Genomic DNA, 21,465 nt, shown 5'->3' with positions numbered 1-21,465 from the left:
GAGTCCTTAGGACCTCCCTTGTGCCCATGAAATGACTCTAAAATCTTGGATATTTAATAATATATTCATTTTATAAGTTGGATCATTTGTTTTTAATTAGAAAATCATTATTTGATACTTAGAAATTAGAGCTTAAAGGCCTCCTTGAGGGTATCTCAAGTGCTTAATAATGGAGAATTATTTTAACTAGAGATGGTCACTATTGAATCCTTAATGTTATGAGTTTAGCAAGTAAATAAGTAATAGAGGTTTTAAGGATATCACAAGTGATTTATATATCATGCCTAAATGCTTGGAAATTGGAGTTTACAAGCTCTTTTGAGGGTATCTCGAACACTTGATGGTGAAAGCCATTTTTGACTTGAGATAGTTATCATTGAGCTTTTAATGCTACAATAGGACAAACAAATAGGTTGCTAGAAGATTTAAAGATTTCACATGATGATATAACTCATAAGTTTGAAGCATTAAGGTTAATCAAAATGTGTTTGTATTGAAAATTCTTTGGTTGAAAACACTTATAGATAATCTTGGTGGTGTTAATTTAATTAAGGGTCTTTTTATAAAAACAAGAGAGCCTAAGGGACTCTACTTATCCCAACACTTTTGCAGATCTTATTAAATCAATTTTCAATTTAAATTCACCTAGTACTCTCTTCTATTTTTCAAGAAAAAAAAAATTCATCAACCTCCTTTTTCAAGCATTAATCGGGTGAAAGGGTTTGCCTAAAAAGTTTTTATTTAACTTCTAAACCTCTTCATTTCCTCTATACAACTAAGATAACATCTTTGTAGTTTAACCATGACTTACCAGAATTTTAAAATTACAAACAACTCCTTATACTCACATAATCGTATTTTGACATACATACTTGGGAGTAGTCAGAAGATTTTCAAAAGAATATAAATAACTTTGATAATAGTTTGAAAAACACATTAAAAAAAAAAGTAACTTTTCAAAAGTATTAACTTTGGAATAATCAAGGCTTTTTATTTAAAAAATTTTATTAAATTTTATATTAATTTCCTCTCACAATTTTTTTTTATATACTTTCCCTCTCTCATTCTCTTCCATTCCAACATTATCTCCTAACTCTCTTCATTTCTCTATTTTAGTATTTGTTTTACATTAATAAATTCAATAAGTACATCAAATCAATCTTAAGTATTGGTCTCAAAAATATTGATGCAGACGACAAAGAGCACTTTTCTCTAATTGCTAACACTAACTGGTATACACTCAATTCATACTAATTTTTAGAATTTGTTTCATATACCTATTATTGTTGTTTAAATAAAGTGGCCAATTATCGATGATTGAAAGTAACTTATAACAATCTTGTACTACCAAAGTTGTCATTCAAACTTACATATCCTTCAAGTAGTGCCTTGCAACAAAAGTATCCTCTAATTAATGGCAAGCATTTCAATGTATATTTAGTGTGTAAATGCATGTATTTTTAGACATATTTACAATTAGAATATAATTTTCAGACTTTGGGATTGCTTTGGATTTTTTAGGATTTGTAATGTTTAGTGATTATTACTTATTATGAGATGGAAGATTTCATTACAAATTAGTTACACAATACAATTGTGCTCTAAGGAGGCTCTACAGAAGTCAATGATAATGGAAAATCTTATATTAATTATAATAAGAAGAGATTCTATGTTTTTCACAAATTTTTTAAATAGAAAACAATTTTTTGAAAACTAGTTTAAAAAATAAAATGTTTTTAAAAAATAAGAAATATTTTAAAAATCGTTTTCAAAAACTATTTTTTGATAATAATTTTCCAAAATGTATCAAAACAAATCCTAATTTTTGCAATGGCCTTGCTAAACGGTGAACACTTTTTAATTTCTTTATAATCAAGTGAGTGATATATGGGTGAGTCATAGAACTAAAAAAGGGACCGTGACGCTTCTTAATGTTATACTCACATAAGGTGGAATGATTCCAGACATTAGATTGGACCGCCCAAATGAGTACGTCACTGCGTAACGGACCGAACAAAGGAAAAACCATTCATAAATTTTGTTTTACTCCATGGCTGAACGTGTCTCCGTCTCCACCTCCACCTCCTTCAACCCTTCAAAGAGGAGTGACAGAACAGAGAGAAAATTGAAATATATATGGCAACACTGAGTTCCACACCATATATAGTATTTCCTGTTCTTCTCTTTCTTCTTCTTCTTTCCATATCTTTTCTGTCACCCATAAATCAAAACCCTGATCTCCGCTTCCATCCATCTTCTTCTTCAACTCCCAATCATTCACAGACCAAACACCAGACCCCAGAAGCGTCTTCGTTTCTGGGAAATGTTTCCACGCATGGGGTTCCCTCAACTTCCACTACCACTGGGGTGGGTGGACTTACCAATAACTTTAATTTGCACCCAGTACTGCCGCTGTTCTTCTTAGATTGATTTTATTGTTCTTTTCTTGTGTGTCTTGTAGGAAAAGATGAGTCCTTTGGAGAGAATTGAAGGTGGTCTGGCAAGTGCACGAGCGGCAATACGTGAAGCAGTTCGTTCAAGCAATTATACTTCACAAAAGAAAGAAAATTTCATCCCTAGAGGAGCTGTTTACAGAAATCCATACGCATTTCATCAGTTAAGCTTACACTACACTATTTTACTAGTGAAAATCCATATTTCATTTTTAAAAATTGTCTCAAAGTTTCCGGAAAGGCGAATGATTAGTGACATTTCATTCATTTGTGGAAGATGTGAAGTCGATTTCATTGATCTCCCAACCATAAGTTTATCAAAACCTCACCGAAATGTTAGGCCTTTTTTTTTTTCCTCGTGTTTTTGGCTTTTATAAAAGTTTGATATCATGAGCCACGTGCCCAAATTTAGTTAAGGATGCAGCCCAGCCACGTTGGTGGCTTGTATAGGTGTCGAACTCTCACGTTCAGATTGAGTTCCACTCAGCACTAAGATATTTTTGTTAATTACATTCTTATATTATATACATATAATCTACTTAACCTAAATATCTTTTATATATATATATATATTTATCAATGTATGAATTGTGTATTTTTTACTCAACTTCTTTTTTTTTTTTCATTTAGTTTTTCAATCAAAATTAACTTTCATGCATGTAATTCCTTTAATTGCATAATAGGAGTCACATAGAAATGGAGAAGAGATTCAAGATATGGACCTACAAGGAGGGAGACCAACCCCTAGTGCATGGTGGGCCAAAAAATAGCATCTATGGCATTGAAGGGCAATTTATGGATGAGATGGAAAGTGGAGACAGCCACTTCGTGGCGGGTCATCCTGATGAGGCTCATGTCTTTTACATCCCAATAAGTGTAACTCGCATTGCTCACTATATCTACTCTCCTCCTGTTGACTACTCTGGTCACATGCTTCAACGATTGGTCACAGACTACATCTACGTTGTTTCAGATAAATATCCATATTGGAATAGAAGTAATGGAGCTGACCATTTCCTAGTCTCTTGCCATGATTGGGTACGTACGTACGTGCATTTTCTTTTGCTAATATATGTTGGAACTTCGATTTTGTATTAGAAAACATTAGAAAAAATATCAAATTAATTTTAAAATTTCAAGATGTGAGATTTCAAGATTTGAGGAAAATGGACAGGTGTGGGGGGAAATGGGAGATATTTGAGAGAAAACGGGACGGTAGAAGAGATATGAGAGAAGAGGAATCTGGCTTGGAGAGATTCTAGAGAAGAAAAGATCAGGTCTAGATGAAAGTTGGAAAAAGGGGATTGGATGGAAGAGACCTCCAATGTATATATTAGGTAGTTCCGTAGAATTGTCTGAAGAAATTATGGTAAAAATGTAAACTACTTAATCTATTTAGGAATGAATTCTCCTTCAAATCTTAAAGTTTTCCTAAACCTAAAATTTTAATAAAAGTAGTGAGAAACATTTACGATTTGGCGGCCCCCTCCCTCTGAAACTCAAAATACAGTCATTACTCGTTTCTATAATCAATGTTGTTTTACTAATCAATCATATATCTTGAAATCTCAGGCACCAGAGATTTCGATTGTAACCCCTGACCTCTACAAGCATTTCATCAGAGTCCTTTGCAATGCCAACACCTCCGAAAGGTTCCAGCCCATCAGAGACATCTCTTTGCCAGAAGTCAACATACCCAAAGGCAAGCTCGGCCCACCTCACCTCGACAAACCCCCTAACCAGCGTCACATCCTCGCCTTCTTCGCCGGCCGTGAATCCGGCTACATGCGAACCCTCCTGTTCAGGTCCTGGAAAGAAAATGATGACGAAGTCCAGGTGTACGAGCACCTTCCCAGCAATCGAGACTACGCTAAATCAATGGGTGACAGCAAGTTTTGCCTGTGTCCAAGTGGATGGGAAGTTGCCAGCCCCAGAGTAGTGGAAGCAATCGCTGCTGGGTGTGTGCCTGTAATCATCTGCGATTACTATGTGCTGCCGTTTAGTGAAGTTCTTGTTTGGAGCAAGTTTTCCATAAATATCACTTCGGACAAGATACCGGAAATTAAGAAGATATTGAAAGCGGTTCCGAACGAGAGGTATTTGCGGATGCAAAAGAGGGTGAAGCAAGTGCAGAGGCATTTCGTGATAAACCGGCCGGCGCAGCCCTACGATATGCTTCATATGATTCTTCATTCGGTGTGGCTAAGGCGCCTTAATGTTAGGCTGCGGTCTTGACCAGTCCTCATCGCCTTGTGTTCTAGGCTTCAACTTCTTGATTCGTGTTATACTTGTAGTGTGAAGTGACCTGGTGAAAGAATTAAAATTTGATTATGCATTAACAAGATCTTGTTAGATTTTCAGAAATAGTTTGCATTATTTACTTTATTCATAGCCATGTATGTAATTTTCATTTCATCAACCCAACAATAACTTTATTCTCTGAGAAATTTTATTGATACCTTGATGTTTTAAGGATGGAAATCACTGACATCCAAAGGTGTATAAACTAGAGTTTGAAATACAAAGTATTCATATCAAGGGAAAAAGATGGTATAACCTGCTTATTAGATTTCATAGGTAAGTTAGCATGAAGAAGCATTATGAGCCTTGTTTCCACAATATGCCTATGTTTTATTTCAACTAGGTCATTTGGTTCATGTGTATAAGGAATGAAAGTTGTTGTGCAATGCCACCATCACTTTGAAATGTCTTTATTTTCCAATCAAAATGATTTTCAACAAAGACTTGAAATTTGAGAAAGAAACTAAAAATAAATAAAATTTGGATCATAAAGGATATAATCACGTGTAGCAATTATAATCAACAATAAAGACCACAAAATATTGGAATTTTTTAGATGATAAAGTTAAGGCAAACTGCCATAAATCATTGTAATTTTTTCAAGTGGAAATTTATTAGTTGAATGAGACTTATTAAAAGGAAGTTTACACATTTTCAAAGTTGACAATTACCATAGGTGCCATATTTACTTAGCTCAGTAGACATACTAATTTTTATTTTATTTTTTTCTAATTCTTGGAGAAATTTGAGATTTGGATGTCTTAATTGTTGATATAAAGTCTTAGAAAGCATGACATGCTATAACAAAATTTAGATTTATTAATAAATTAATTAATTTATTTATGTTTCTAGTTACCTTTATTATCCCTTATGCATCAATTGGTTATTTGAGTACTCATGTTCATATCACTTGCATTATACTTGACTAAGAGTTGCACAAAATATTCAAGTCATAAATTCCTTGCAAGATGATGAAAAGTTTATATTCAATTCATGCATTTGAGCAACTCAACAAAGACTATAGTGTATTATCTTCTAATTGAAAAGATGACTTGTCTTGGTCGTTGAGATAGAGTTCCCATGGTGAGTGTATTAATGTATATAGTTATACATTATACAAGACCTACAGTGAATCTATATTGAAGATATTAAGCCTATATTGAAGTCAACAGACTTCGACCTATGAGTGAGACCTTAATGTAATAATATATCTTTACGAATTGGGTCAATTATAATAAAGGTTCATGGTAAATAGGTATTCTCAAATAGAGACATTATGATATCTTATGATATTGAGACAGTGTCTCTGTGGACCCGCATTTTTCACATGCATCCCCACTCAATGAAACTCTTTTTTTCTTTTTTCTTTTGTGAAAAAACTGATTTTTGCAAAAAAAATTGAGTCGTCACTTATTTTTATTTATTTTTAAATAGGAAATAAAATAAGAAATAAAAACCTAAGAGCGATCCCCTATTTAGAAAAACATGTCTTTGAAAATTTGAGTTTAAGTCTGATGGTCAAGTTACCTATCAAGAAGGTTCCATAAGGTAACACATTTCTAAGCCCTAAATAAATGTCTCCACTAATGAGTTGAGGTAACTATGACAATTAATCAGTAAATTAATGAATACCATGGAATGAAAATGACAATGGTGATGATAAACTAGAACATAGTAAAAGATTATTTAAATAAAGCATGCATACCATATGAAAGAAAATAAATGAAGGAGAGAAAGGAGTGTACCTCAAAAGCAAGTTAAGAGCTATCACAAAACAAATAAGGTTAGTTCATTAGTATATTATAGTAACAACACATATAAAAAAAATTAAAGAATCTCAACAATAGGTGAAAAGAAGTCAAATTAATGAAAGCATACATATTACACAACAACAAGATCATAATTGAGGCACGAAAAAAAAAATCAAAAAAAAAAAAAAAACTTAGAAGTGGTATTCTATCAAAATAAAAATTATACATGATCCTCAGTGTATCTACAATACAACCCAAGTGTCAAATCAATTTAATTCACCACCAGTTATACCAGATTAAAACAAATTCATCATCACTTTTTAGAACATTTAGCAACATGGCATAATAGGTGAACATACAAAATAAATCCAAAAAAAAAAAACTTAAATATAGAATTTTATCATGAAACAAAATGATTAACATCCCTTATGTGTCTAGATTACAATCCAAAATGTTAGATCACTAAACTATGTCTCAATTAATACCACATTAAATCACAAGCATATCAATTATAAATAGAGTAGATATCAATAGCATGTAAAGACTAATTAAATTAAATTATTTAAATGTATGATAAAATCACACCAAAATTCATGCAATTTATTCAATACATCTACTTCATAGGAAAAATAACAACATGATTAAATCACACAAGAAGAATTTTTGAATCAAGACAAATAGCCCTTGACTAAGAATAGGGCCAATGTAGTAGGTGCAGAAAGAAGAATTTTTTCTCCCACCTAGGAAATAAATTTTCAACAAAATAGCGATCTAAAGTTAATTTCAAGAAGTCTAGATTAAGTAAAAAATATTGAATAAAATTAAAAGAAATGGAAAATAATTTATTTTTTCAAAACCATCTCAAGTGTCCAGAATAGGGCCAAAACAATACCTATACCAACTTAATTCTTCCAATTGAAAATGATTTTTAAGCCCAAGAAAAATTTAATTGACAAATTTAAGAATATGCTCTAAGCATAGAAAAAATTTAGAAAAACCCTAAGCCATTCACTTCTAATTTTTTAATTTAGTGGTTAGAAATACATCAAACAGTAGCATTAACATTTTTTTAAAAATGAATGTATGTGGGTGGGGCCTCACCAAGTCCCCATTTACTATACACAAGTTTAATTCACATATCCCTAACCTTGTATGATCATTAATGAGTTTATCAGGGCCAACAATCATTCATTTTTATTTGGAATCATGAACTTTGATTCATGTATCAGAAATAAAAATTTATTTAAAAAAACAGTGGAAAGATGTATACCAATTGAAATTGGTTGCATTTTTTTTTTTTAAAAAAAAAAAAGACTTTTTTAAACCCTAATGACCTAAGATGATTTTTTTAAGAAAACCTTATGGATTAATTTTCTTTGGAAAATTTTAGGACATTGAGTTTTGTTTTTATATTGATAATTTTGTTTCTTTTTATGTTTGGTCATAGAATTCTTTTTAAATAGTGACTTGTTCTCCATTAATGAAGATTAAGAGTTGTTATTCATCCAATCGAGAAATCACAAGTACATCTAAAAATGTTTGACTTGTGGCAAATTAAGCTACATTGAGGTATTAAGAGGATCAGTTATGTTTTGAACTTAAAAGGTTTTAAAATTGATTTTTGAAACATGGTAGGAGCGCTCAAGCGGCCTAGAGCGCTTAAGTACTTAGGACCGCTCAAGCCTGAGGCACTCAAGCAGTGGGTGAGTTGGCTCGAGTGATAATGCAAATTTTACCTAGATTTCTCACGCAAATATGGTTTAAAACTTTTCGAAAACCGAAACTCTTCAAGCTTTTGCATAAAAATACCTCCCTATTAACCCCTTTAAGGGTTAGAGATTAGAGATGGATCATTGAGAGACTTTATATTCCTTAAAGAGGGTCTCCTAAAGAGAAAGTCTAAAGTATCATACAATTCCCAATCTCTTACTCAAGGATTAGACCTTTGAATCTTGGTTTGAAGACCTTCATCCCTTCAGCAAGGCTAAAGTGATCCATTGGAGCAATCGAGGGTTGTTGTATCACCAACGTGAATCAAGTTGTAGGTATTGGAAAGTAAAAGTCTTTATGGTAAAACGAATAAATAAATATATGTAACTTGATTTCGTATAATGGATTTAGATTAATATATCTTAAACCCAGAGGTTTTTCATCTCCACAATTAGTGTGGGGTTTTCTACGTAAAAATCTTATGCCTTATTATCTATATATTTTATATTCAATTTGAATTGCCTATAATTAATAGAAAAGTTTATCTCTAACATCTCACATGGTAAAAGAATTGAGTATAACATATAAATATTTATTGATTTTTTTTTTAAAAAATCACCTATCCACTCTTCCTATTGGAGTGTTCCCTATTTGACTTTTGGTTTCTTAGAAAATATTTTGAAAATTTGACTTTATGGATATTAAAGCATACAAAATACTAAACTCAACAACCCCATGAAAGTGTATGATATTAAGTGGATTGAAATTTAACATCTATGATCATTACTAACAAATAACCACGAAAAGATCCAATAACAATGCAAAACCAAATGAAATAGCCCCATACCATCTATCATTTATAATCATAAGGCCTAAATTGAGTGAGAACTACACAAAGACAACAAACCTAACCCTAATCCTAATAGGCATCAATCAACACAAAATTAATCAACTTCATGCAATTATCAATAATTTACAAAAGAATGTCAAAGCATGTTATTATCATAATGCTTAAACTAACAATCATGCGCTTTAAAAAATAAAAAATATTTAGGAACTTACAATTTTTAACAAATCATAAATATTAATCATCATGCAATTATCAAAATACTCTACACTCAAAAATCTTAACAACTCATAAATATTAATCATAATGGAATTATCAAAAAACAACAACTTGTAATCAATTCATGAATAATCAAATTATCATCATAAAAAAGTTTTCAAATAACTAACATCATCATATGATTTTCAAAAAGAGCAACTTGGAAATATGTCAACTTAAGGATAATCAATAATCAATCAAAGAAAAAAAAACATCTTAGAAGCAATTCATGAATAATCAATATAGAATCAATCAAAATTATAGTATTTGAAGTCTTTTAATCAAATATTCCTAAAAAAAATACTACCCACTTAGTAGCAAAAAAAAAAATATGTTTGTTAAGTTGAAAACATGAAAGCAATTTAGGGAATAATTAGGACATCCTGGCAAGAATAAAAGAAGTGAATAAAAACAATCTTGACAAAACTACTTTTGAGAAGTGAAATGGATTCAACTATGTTATAATCTAAAATTCTGAATTCTGTTTAAGAAATCAATTTTGGCAGAGATGAAGTTCCTGATGTTGACTGTTATCGTTGCCCGAATCGAAATTGTGATTTCACCTTTATGAAATCAAAATTTTTAATCTCAAGAAAAGAAGGGTGGTAACATTCATACCTAAAATCTTTCTTTTTGTATTTAAATTATGATTGATCATTTCTCTAACTAGTTTCTCTCAATTTAAGGACAATCAATGCTTACTTTGATTCTAATAATACTATATTGCCTTTTAATCATCGAACAACTTATTTTGATTAATGGTACATGAGATTGAGATGAGTTTCATTGATGAATCTAAGATTTATTGTCGAAATGAGAAACAAGGATTATGGTTAATTTAAAATACTTTTGTGATCTAGACTTTTTCATCAAATTAGGGTTTCAAATTTAAACTAATCTTAAGATCTCATTTGATTTTGGATTGACTCTTCAACCATCAAAAAAAAAAAAAAAAATTCCACTTTCTTTTGATGAATTTGAAATCAAACTTGTGTTCTTCTTGAATATTTTCTTTTGCATTATTTAGCTTTTATTAGATATTCTAAAAAATTTCATTCGAGAATTTTTATTTCTATTTATTTAGATTAGGGTTTAATTTAGTTTCATCCAATATTTAATTTTTCTAATTTAATAGCTAAACATATTAGTATTGGTCACAGAGGATGACAATCCTGATACTATAAGTTATTCTGACCTTATCTTTGATTTTTCTTTACTAGGATTACCATATACTTAGCTTTAGTATTTACATAACAAAGATTAACGATTACATTTATTATTAATAAAACACAATTCCAATTCATATATTATTATTTTTATATAATTTCTTAGAAAATTTTTCATATTTTCACGAGTTTTAATCATTTTTCATCCCATCAAAATTCTTTTCTTGAACTTTCATCCAAAGATACATATTTTTGTTATTTATGTTCTTTGGTGATAATAAGTTATATTACTAACGGATGTTTGAATTGACTTTACTTAAAATTTGAAAGCTTAATAAGAGCACATGTATCTATTTGATTAATTTATTAAAAAAGCTTAAAACTTAAGTGTTTTTAAATTTTTTATGAAATAAAAAAAATTAAAATATTTAATTTTTTCTATCAAACTAGAAATTAATTAATATTAATGAGTTATTTTTAATTAAATAAAAAAATCAAATATTTTAATTTTTTTTTATTCGATAAAAAATAAACATCACTTTAAAAAAATGCTAAATATAAAAATTAAAAAATAATTAATTTTATTATAAATAATAATTAAACTTGTATGAAATCAACCTCATCTTTCATAAATTAAAATTTTGGGTTTTTCATTTTCAGCTCCAGCAAGAAGTTGAAGTGAGAAACTGAAAGGAATCAAAACAGAAATTATGATAATAATAATAAGAGAGAGAGAACAGGTAAAACTTTCATCTCCCTGTTGCTCCAAGCCCTGGGGGCTCAGCTGATGCCCGGGCTCTCACTACAGATCCGCCTAATTCGACCCACAGAGACCGCCAATCCAAAACCCGACCCGTTCCATGCCCTAAACGGCTAAACCTTCGTTGACACGCACTCTCTCTCTCTCTCTCTGACTCCACTCTTCAAAGCTACTACCCTCTGCAATCGAACGCTCCTCTGCAACAACGCCACTCTCCAAGGCTTCCAACAGCGCAGACCCTGGTTCAACAAATGGCCCACAAACCCATAGAATCCGAAGCCAGAGACCCTCACGTGCCTGTAACCAGCTCCATTTCCTCCGGCGAAAACACTGTCTGGGCCGATGTTACATCTCTTCTCCAAGCAGCCTCTCAAGGTCGATCCTTTTTTCCTCTACTCGATTCTAACTCCCTCAAACTTATTTTCATTTTCCTTTTTCCAAGAAATTCCAAGAAAAGAAAGCAAATCGAAAGCAAAGTAATGGACTTGGAATTTTATTGGTTATTTTATTTTATTTTATTTTTATTGTTATTTCCCGATTTTCTTTTTGGATTAGTTGAATTTCAGTTTGGGTTTTCGCTTTTGTTTGAAGCTGAGCTGTGAAAGATGTATGTTTTTGAGTGTTTTTAATTTTTTCTTTTTTTACCCTTGGGTTTCTCGGCAACCTAACAGAAGGTAATCGTTTGTGTTGTGATTACTACTGAGTGCTTTTTCGACGTTGCTTTGACATACATTGTTATTTCGAAATCAGATTCAGATAATTTTTCCTAATTTTCGTTGTAGATTGGCAAAGAGCCAAACAAAACCTTGGAGAAAAATCCATTTTTTTCCTCAAAAATTTCCCAGAAGCTATTTCCACCCCCCACAAAAAGAAAAAAAAGACAAGAAAAAGAAAAACAGACCCTACATGATAATCATTGTATAACGATTATTTTACATTTGTTACTTTTTCTGGTTCTCTTGGATAAGTTTATTGATTTTCCTTTTTGAATAATGCTGAGATAATTTATACAATGTATATGGTTGGTGTGATGTGTTGTACTTGAAGTTTGCCTGATTTAGCTTTCTTTCCTTCTGTCTGGTTACAGGGCTTCAAGAGGGTGAGCTCATTCATGGAGATAATTTTAATCTTTTTGCTGCAATGTCTGCTTTAGAGGTATTGCTACATCTTGATAATATGTGCATATTGTTTGGTTACCATCTTGATTATACTGCTATAGGGTGAGCTCCTATAATCAAGCACCTCAGAAATGCTAACTAAATTATACCTTACTGTCTTTCTCGCTTGATATATACTTAGGCCACATTTTGTTTTCTGGATTAGGGACTTTGGATCCTTAGATATGTAAAAGGCCTTGGTATCCTGATTTGCTTTTTAGATTGTGGGCTGAAATAAGATCACAGATTGGAAAACATATCCAATTCCCCTGTTTGGCTCACATGACTAGGTATGAGTGAAAATTTTCTGTCCAGAAAATGCTTACATATTCATAATGCTCCCGGTTAAATGGCTAACACAGGGAAGCCACAGTTCACAGCTGTCCTTCTATAACTTGCCATTCAACCCAAGAAAAGAAGATAGGCATTCGGACATGGAACCAAACCTAGTGGTGTCTTTTTACGACAACAATATGAAAAAACTAATAAATATTTATAAGTTTTTGTTCTTAATGATGGTTTCATAATTTTGGTGCACATATTGCACCAAAGTATGGGTGTTGCTATCATGGAGATGATGCAAAGATATTGGAACTGTTACCATACATGAAAATGGGAAATTACATTGCAACAACTACTAGTGATAGAAGTTAAAACTAGCTGAAATTGTAAATCGAACAGTTGAAGTCCCAAGCACTGTCCTAAGAACAAGCAATATAAAGAGTGCTAATCAATGTCAAAATGGATGATGCCAATGCCCTTACTAATTCCACAATCAAATATACACTAAGACTAAGTAACTACACCTATTTCAACATGAGGGAAGAAAAAGCAATCATGTGGCTCCATCCAAATAAAAAGTTCACTGAAAAAGGATTAATGTAGCTTAACATGTTAGATGACATGATGATCTGCATCTTTTTGCCAAAGTCATATGAAGTATTCACAAAAGTTGAATCATGAGAGGAGGAAGGAGTTGGTCTATTGAATTGAAATTTTTGAAATCTCTTTAGAGGAGGTTGGAGGGAAGCTCTCTGGGAGAATCTTGGAGAGAAGCACAGGATTTTCTTTGTGCATTAGGTTTGGGGTGCTCAATTTGTGTCATCTTGTGGTGGGTGTGGAAGTCTATTGCAATGATGAAGATGGGAAGCAGTGCAGAAAAGTCTGGGTGGAAAATGCCAGAATTTTTTAAGATAAGGCGAGGACTTTAAGGGCTCTTTGGGATACTATTCATTTCCTTACTTCCTTTTAGGCATCTTGCACCACAACTTTCAAGGGCATTCCCGTTAATGTAATCCAACTTGATTGGGTGTTGGTGTGTAGGTCCAAAGGTGTGGGCTAGTATAGAGAGGTTGTTTTGTGTGATTGCCTTACGGGGTATATGTTTTTTTTAATATTTTGGAGATGCCATTTGTAGTTCTTTGTTTTTGGGAGGATTTCTCATCATTCCTTTGTACCTTGTAATCCTTATTTAATATATTACTTTGTTGTTTCTCATAAAAAAAAAAGTCTGGGTGGAAAATGGTAGAGTTCGAGATGAAGCGTCATTTGAATAGAGCAAATAGATTCATTTTCTATGTGGTTAGCTTTGTGGAGGCTTAGAGATTTTCATTGTGTCTTCAAGAAGGAAGAGGCTTACATGAGGGGTGGTTTATTTTGGCCGAGAAATTTTGCCATCTTAGTGTAGGCCTTTTTATTTTTTTTGATAAGTAAAGCAAGATATATTAATGAAGAGGCAGAAAGTTACAAGTATACAGGGGGTATACAAAGCAACAACCCCCTCTCAAAGCAAAAAATAAGAACAACAAGGCTCACCACCCCTTAGTTGGACGCCAACCATTCCAAGAACCCTATAAGGGACACACGCTCCTCACCAATATACAATCTAGCCCAGCTCCACAAACTACAAATAAAAGAATTCTTAAGCTTTTGGATATCTAACACTCCCCCCCTAAAAGCTAGCCTATTTCTTTCCTTCCAAACCGTCCAAAAAATACACAACGGTATGGATTTCCATATCTTTTTCCTTTTCTTTCCCACAAAAGGGCCCCTCCAGCTAGTTAAAACCTCCTTTACAGTTTCTGGAAAGACCCACTGCACACCTGATAACCTAAGAACAATATCCCACAGAACTCTGACCACTATACAATGAATAAGAATATGATTTACAGTTTCTTCTTCACAACCACATAGAAAACAACAATTAGGAAACTGCCATCCTCTTTTCTGAAGTCTATCAAGAGTGAGCACCCTCCCCCAAGTAGCCTCCCAAGCATAGAATGCAACCTTGGTTGGTACTGAATCCACCCAAATGCATCTAGAAGGAAAAACAATATCATTGGGTCTGGCCACCAATCTATAAGCTTCTTTGACCCTAAATTTGCCATTCCTTCCTCCCTTCCAACAGACTGAATCTTCCTCCATAGAGGGCTTGTAATCCCTCAGAACATGTAGCAAGTTCCCTATCATATCCATCTCCCAATCATTAAAGTCCCTCAAAAATCTTAGGTTCCACCCCCCTTAACCAAAATTCTGATCCCACATCTCCTCCACCGTCGCACTCCTATGAGAAGCCATAGCAAATAGGTGGGGGAAATTTTGGGACAACCTTGTACCATTACACCAAACATCAGTCCAAAAATTGATTTTGCTTCCCTTCCTAACTATGAACCCCATGTTTTTTTTTTTGATAAGTAAACACAATTCATTAAAGAGGCTAAAAACCCCAACGTATACAGGACGTATACCAGGCAGCAAAGGCCAAAAACAAGCAAAAACCAAAAAACAAACCACCCCTCAACTGGAGGCAATCCACTCCAGGAAATCTAAAAGGGAGAGCGGCTTCTCATCCATATACAATTTAGCCCAACCCCAGATATAACAAACAAAAGAATATTTGAGCCTCTGAATTGCTAAGACCCCCCCCCCCCCCTAAAGGCTAATCTATTCCTTTCCTTCCAAACCATTCAAAAAATGAATAATGGAATGGAACTCCAGAATTTTTTCTTTTTTTTCCCCACAAAAGAATCCCCCCAACTATATAAGACCTCCTTTACAGTTTTAGGGAACACCCACTTGACCCCAACTAATCCCAACACTAAATCCCAAAGCCCTCTAGCCACTGTACAATGAATAAGTAGGTGATCCACGCTTTCCGCTTCGCAAGCACACAAAAAAACCTATTCGGGAGCTGCCAACCTCTTTTTTGGAGCCTATCAAGAGTCAAGAGCTTTCCCCAAGTCGCTTCCCACGTGAAGAACATGATTTTAGTTGGGACTCTCTACCCACCCAAATCCTGTTTTTCGGAAAATTGACATCCATAGGCCTATCCAACCAGCTGTACGCATCTTTCACTCTAAACTGCCCACTTCCCCCTCCTTTCCAAAAAACAGAGTCATCCTCCCAAGAAATCCTAACACCCTCAACGCTTGGAGCAACTCACCTACCAACACCACCTCCGAATCATTGAAATCCCTTATAAAACGCAGATTCCAACCTCCTTCCCCAACATTCTGGTCCCACAGCTCTTCAATCTTTGCATTTCTGTTGGCTGCCAAGATATAGAGATGCGGGAACCTTTGGGACAGCGCTGAATCCCCGCACCACACATCAGTCCAGAAGCTGATTTTATTACCTTTCCCCACCTTGAACCCCATTTTGTTCCAGCACCAACCGGCTTCCTTTAAAATCTCTTTCCACACCCCCACACCACACGCACCCACAGCCTTCTTGGTCCTCCAACCATGATCCTCCTGACCATACTTTGCTTCCAGCACATGCTTCCAAAGGGCCTCCTTATCCGAAGCGAATCTCCAAGTCCACTTACCAAGAAGCGCTTTATTCATGATAGTAAACTTCCTTATTCCCAACCCCCCATTCTCTTTATCCCCACACACCACCCCCCACTTAACCAGATGAGTTTTCCTCTCCATGAGACCCCCCCCATAAGAAGTCTCTTTGCAATTTTTCTAATCTTCTAGCCACAGACATGGGCATACGGAATAACGACATCTGGTAAACTGGCATACTACCCATAGTGCTTTTAATTAGCGTGATTCTCCCACCCTTTGAGATATATTGGCTCTTCCAAAGAGCAAGCCTCCTTCTCATTTTCTCTTCTACCCCATCCTATCCATAGGCCGCCTTATTAGGCACCCCCGGCGGCAGCCCCAAATACACGGACGGAAGCTTTCCCACCCTACAACCTAACTCCACAACCATCTCCTCTATCCTTTGAACCTCTCCTACTAGAATAACCTCGCTTTTAGCCAAGTTAATTTTCAACCCAGACGCGGCTTCAAACCAGAACAAGATCCAACTTAAATTCATTAAGTACTCCTTCTTTGCCTCGCAAAAGACTATAGTATCATCGGCAAAGAGCAAATGCGCAATGTGGACGACCCGACCTCTATTACGCTGAATTTTGCACCCTGAGATGAAACCCCCCTCCATAGCCCTTCTGATTAGGACACTTAGCACCTCCATCCCCATGACAAAAAGATAAGGGGACAGGGGATCTCCTTGATGCAGCCCTTTGGAACTCGAAAAGAAACCAGCTGGCGTTCCGTTCACAATAACTGAAAATTTGGCTGTGGATATACACCACCACATCCACCTCAGCCACTTAGCGCCAAATCCCATTTTATCCATAACTTTCAAGAGGAATTGCCAATTAATACTATCATAGGCCTTCTCTATATCTAACTTGCAGATAACCCCCTTGTCCCCCTTCTTATTCCAGTTGTCAATCACTTCATTTGCTATCAGAGAAGCGTCAAGAATCTGCCTACCCTTAACAAACGCGTTCTGATCATGGGAGACAACCTTATCTATAACCTTCTTAAGCCTATTGGCCAACACCTTTGCCAACAGCTTATAGAGACCCCCCAAAAGGCTGATGGGCCTGAAATCACCAAAATCCTCAGCCCCTCCTTTCTTAGGAATCAGCACCAGAAATGTGTTGTTAAGACTCTTGAGGAACGTATTCTGGTCGTGGAACTCCTTAAACATCTCCAGAATTTCCTCCTTAACGAACTCCCAACAACATTGCCAAAAGAAAACCGAGAACCCGTCAGGACCTGGGGCTTTATCCCCATTCATTTCCATCAGGGCCGTCAGGACTTCACCCTCAGAGAAGGGAGCCTCCAGCATCTCAGCCTCTTGCACACAAATTTGATTAAAAGAGAGACTTCCAATGTTCGCCTTCCATCTCGAACTTTTGGAAAATTGCTGCTTAAAAGCATTTACTACCCCCTCTCTGATTTCCCTCTCCTCTGACAATCTAATCCCATTAATTTTGATTCTGTCCATGTGGTTAACTCTTCTATGGGCAGACGCCATTATGTGGAAATACCTCGTATTCCTATCACCTGCCTTCAACCAGAGTTCCCTAGACGCCTGCCTCCAGTGAGTTTCTTCCAGTTCAACCCACTTGGCATAAACCTCCTTAGCCTCCTTCTTACAAGCTAATTCCTCCATTGACAAGCTCCTTTCATCCTCTACTCTGTCCCAATATTCCACTTGCTGAATCGCAGCCTCCTTGTTACTTTCCAGATTCCCAAACTCCTCCCTATTCCAAACTTTAAGCTTCTGCTTCAGCTCCTTCAATTTCGCCGATAATCTAAAACCGGCACTTCCCCTGACCTCTATTCCCTGCCACCAACTCCGGATTAAATCCTTAAACCCCTCGACTTTGAACCACATATTTTCGAATCTGAAGGGGGCAGGCCCTCTCCTCCAGCTACCCCCCTCAAGTAACACTGGAAAGTGGTCCGAAATCGGCCTGGGAAGCCTCCGCTGGCTCACCCTGCTGAACTGATCAAGCCAGCAAGGAGAAACCAGAAATCTATCTAAACGAGCCCTTGACATGTTATTCAGACCCCCAGTCCACGTGAATGCACCCCCTTGCAAATGGAGGTCCACAAGGCCAAGATCATCTACAACTTCCGCAAACCTCCTTATAGCTGAAGTAATTCTCCCTTGCCTGTTTCTCTCCCCTTGAGCCAAAGTAATGTTGAAATCACCACCTAGACACCAGGGCCCCTCCCAGATTCCTCTGATTGCCCCTACTTCTTCCCACAACCACTCCCTTTCAAGCCTAGTAAACGGTCTATAAACCCCCGTAAAAGCCCAAATCACCCCATTCTCCATTGTCCTAAATCTGCAGGATAAAGAGAACTGACCCACCTCCCACTCCAGCAACTCCAGAACTCTTTTATCCCAGCAGATCAGGATACCCCCAGCCGAGCCACACACATTCAGGACCTTCCACTCTAAAAATCTGCCCGTCCCTAGGCTTCTCACCACCCTCTCAGTCATAATCTGAATTTTTGTCTCCTGGATACAAAAGAGATCCACCTTCTGCTTTCTAAAAACCGACTTAATAACCTTCCTTTTCCTACTTTCATTCACCCCCCTTACATTCCAACTTAACAATTTAAGATTCATTAAGCAATCATCATCTGCATCCCTTTGCCCTGAATAGAGCCCTTCTTTTTGCCATCCCCCTCATAATTCACTGAGCATTCCAACCTCTTTAGCTCCCTTTCAAACCTCGATTTTTCCAATAATCCTTTACTATGAATCTTTTCCCTTCTTTTCCTGATTTTAGTCAGAAAATTTAAAATCTCCTTCTCCAGCCCATCAGTCGAAAAGCCCAGGAAATGACTAAACCTTGCTAGGCTACTTTCTTGCCAATCCAGGTCCTCTTCCCCCCTTTCATCCTGAATCTCATTTTGTGAAGACCCCCCCTCCTGCTCCCTTGCCGTTGCTAGGGAACCTTTAAATTCAACCAGCTCCCAGCAAGCACTTCCATACGCCCTGTTACCCTCTGCCTCTTGCCCTTGAGAAGCTTTGTCAATTTGACAAACTCCCTAACTTCCCCAGAATGGTCAAAGAACTCCCCCTCTGGAGTCCGACCAAGAGTAATCATAGAAGAAGAAGAAGAATTCCCGGATACCCGTAATCCCCCTAAGGATGATAGGGCCTCATACCTCATAACTTCTTTATGGAGAGCACTGTCTACCAACTCCTCGAGTGAATTGGCCTTCTGAACGATCTCAGTTTCCATCTCCCTTACCCTTAGGAATTCTAGCTCGATATTGGCATCAACCAGCAGCCCAGACTGAGCCGAGACCCCCAACGGGCCTGAATTAGACTCCTTCGAGCCTGATCGCTGAGGCGGCCCACCTCGCTGAGCCCCCTTCTCCTGTAGCCCGCTCGAAGACGGCCCACTGCACACTCTTTGATCCATAGAAAGCCTAGCTCGTGGCCCATAACTCTCCTCTAGGGCTTTCTCTTTGCCTTTTGGCCCTTTCTGTCTGCCCATCGGCCCAAGCCCACCACTGCTAGCTAGTTTTGACGCACCTGATCCAAATATTGGAATTGGGCTAGGCCCCCCTTCCCTCCTAAAGCTACATCTCACGATGGGTCCGTTAGGCCCACTCGGGTTCGACCCCTCATCTGCCCTATTCTCTGACTCCCGGATCAACGACCCGAATTGGATCCGGCCCCCCGACAAGACCCTACCCTTCCCATCCGGCAGCCCATCCATCACATCATCTGATCGAAGCTGAGCCTTGATGCCTGCGCTGCTCCACTCTTCCACTCGCCTGCCCGCGCGTGCGTCTCCGTCGTCCCCCTCCTCACAGCCTTCTGCACTCCGACAGACCTCCGATTTCTTTCTGATCAGCGACATTGCTTCCCACCACATCGGGAGGAGAAATGTGGTCTTTTCAACCTCGATTTCTATCGAGCTTGGCCACATCCCCCTTTTCGTCTTCACCAAAAGCCTCGCCCATCGGAGATCTTCCATTCTCTCCGTCGGCCCATCCATGGCTACAAAGCCCCCGCACTCATCTCCTACCCTTCGCAAGATACTAGGGGTCCATAACGACAGTGGGAGACCTTTTACCCTCACCCATGCTTCCTCTTCTAAATCCCCTTCTTCCAAACACCCATAGCACGGGCTCTACACCTTCAGATCAACTTGAATCCCCCCCACCAACCTTGCTCCACCATCGAAGATTTTCCTAGCTTCTGCTGCCTTTTCAAACTCCAATAGGGCCCGACCCTCATCCATCCAGGCCAACCCTAACTTCCCTTTTAACCCCCAAACACTCGCCATCAGCCATCCCATTCTCTCTAAGTCCCCTCCTCCTGCTGCTTTAGGATCCCATTTTCCAATCAGTTTCCTTCCAGATTTCCTTCCACACCCCCACGCCGAACGCCCCATAAGCTCTCTTTGCTCTCCAACCATGACCTTCTTGCCCATATTTCGCTGTTATCACTTGCTTCCAAAGATTATCTTTATCATAAGCAAATCTCTAGATCCATTTACCAAGCAAAGCTTTTTTCAAGAGCACTAGCTTCCTTAAGCCTAGTACTCCCTTGCTCTTATCCTCACAAATCGCCTCCCACTTGATTTGATGAGCTTTCCTTTCCATACTTCCCCCTCCCCAAAGGAAATCTCTTTGAACTTTATCTAATCTCCTAGCCATTGACTTAGGCATCCGGAACAAAGACATGTGATAGATTGGCATGCTAGCCAAAGTGCTTCTTATGAGAGTGATTCTCCCCCCTTTTGAGATATATTGTCGTTTCCACCGCGCTAGTCTCCTCCTCACTTTCTCTTCCACCCCATTCCAAACTGAAGGGGCTTTGTTAGGAGCCCCTAATGGCAAGCCCAAGTATTGAGAAGGCAGTGAGCCCACCCTACATCCTAATTCCACTGCCATCTCCTCAATCTCCTCCAGCACACCAATTGGGATAATTTCACTTTTGTCCAAGTTAATCCTTAGGCCTAAAGCTGCTTCAAACCACAAAAGAATCCAGCTCAAATGTGTTAGATGCTCTTTGTTAGCCTCACAGAACACGATTGTATCATCAGCAAAGAAGAGATGGGAGATTTTTAGATTGTGTCTCCTATCACCCTGAATACTGCAATCGCCCTCCTAATTAGGGCATCTAGCACTTCCATTCCCAAGACGAAGAGGTAAGGAGATAATGGATCCCCTTGACGAAGCCCTTTAGAACTCGGGAAGAAACCAGCTGGAACCCCATTA

The 21,465-nt window shown here is 37.0% G+C and overlaps 2 protein-coding genes across 2 annotated transcripts in view; both read left to right on the top strand.

The window, feature by feature from the left end:
• Window positions 1-2,050: 2,050 nt before the first annotated feature.
• On the top strand, window positions 2,051-4,817 carry LOC100245529 (probable glycosyltransferase At5g20260). Its single transcript, XM_002264886.5, has 4 exons — window positions 2,051-2,367; window positions 2,462-2,616; window positions 3,137-3,491; window positions 4,026-4,817. The coding sequence occupies exons 1-4, from the start codon at window positions 2,137-2,139 to the stop codon at window positions 4,686-4,688; spliced, it is 1,404 nt and encodes a 467-aa protein (XP_002264922.4). The 5' UTR covers window positions 2,051-2,136; the 3' UTR covers window positions 4,689-4,817.
• A 6,356-nt stretch (window positions 4,818-11,173) lies between these two features.
• The window catches only part of LOC100250870 (uncharacterized), a 42,065-nt gene continuing 31,773 nt past the window's right edge, over window positions 11,174-21,465 (top strand). The window contains exons 1-2 of the mRNA XM_059740709.1: window positions 11,174-11,621; window positions 12,334-12,401. Coding sequence (XP_059596692.1) covers window positions 11,498-11,621; window positions 12,334-12,401 — 192 coding nt within the window. The 5' untranslated portion in view covers window positions 11,174-11,497. The remainder of the gene's footprint in view (window positions 11,622-12,333; window positions 12,402-21,465) is intronic.

The sequence above is a fragment of the Vitis vinifera genome, chromosome 11, assembly GCF_030704535.1.
Source record: "Vitis vinifera cultivar Pinot Noir 40024 chromosome 11, ASM3070453v1".
Lineage (NCBI taxonomy): Eukaryota > Viridiplantae > Streptophyta > Magnoliopsida > Vitales > Vitaceae > Vitis > Vitis vinifera.
This window is presented reverse-complemented; position numbering and strand designations above follow the sequence as displayed.

What these genes read in the sequence shown, in the direction of transcription:
- LOC100245529 (XM_002264886.5), top strand. Translation starts at nt 2,137, where the DNA reads ATGGCAACACTGAGTTCCACACCATATATAGTATTTCCTGTTCTTCTC. An exon ending in CAACTTCCACTACCACTGGG is followed by an intron (nt 2,368 to 2,461) that starts GTGGGTGGACTT and finishes TGTGTCTTGTAG; the next exon opens with GAAAAGATGAGTCCTTTGGA. An exon ending in AATCCATACGCATTTCATCA is followed by an intron (nt 2,617 to 3,136) that starts GTTAAGCTTACA and finishes ATTGCATAATAG; the next exon opens with GAGTCACATAGAAATGGAGA.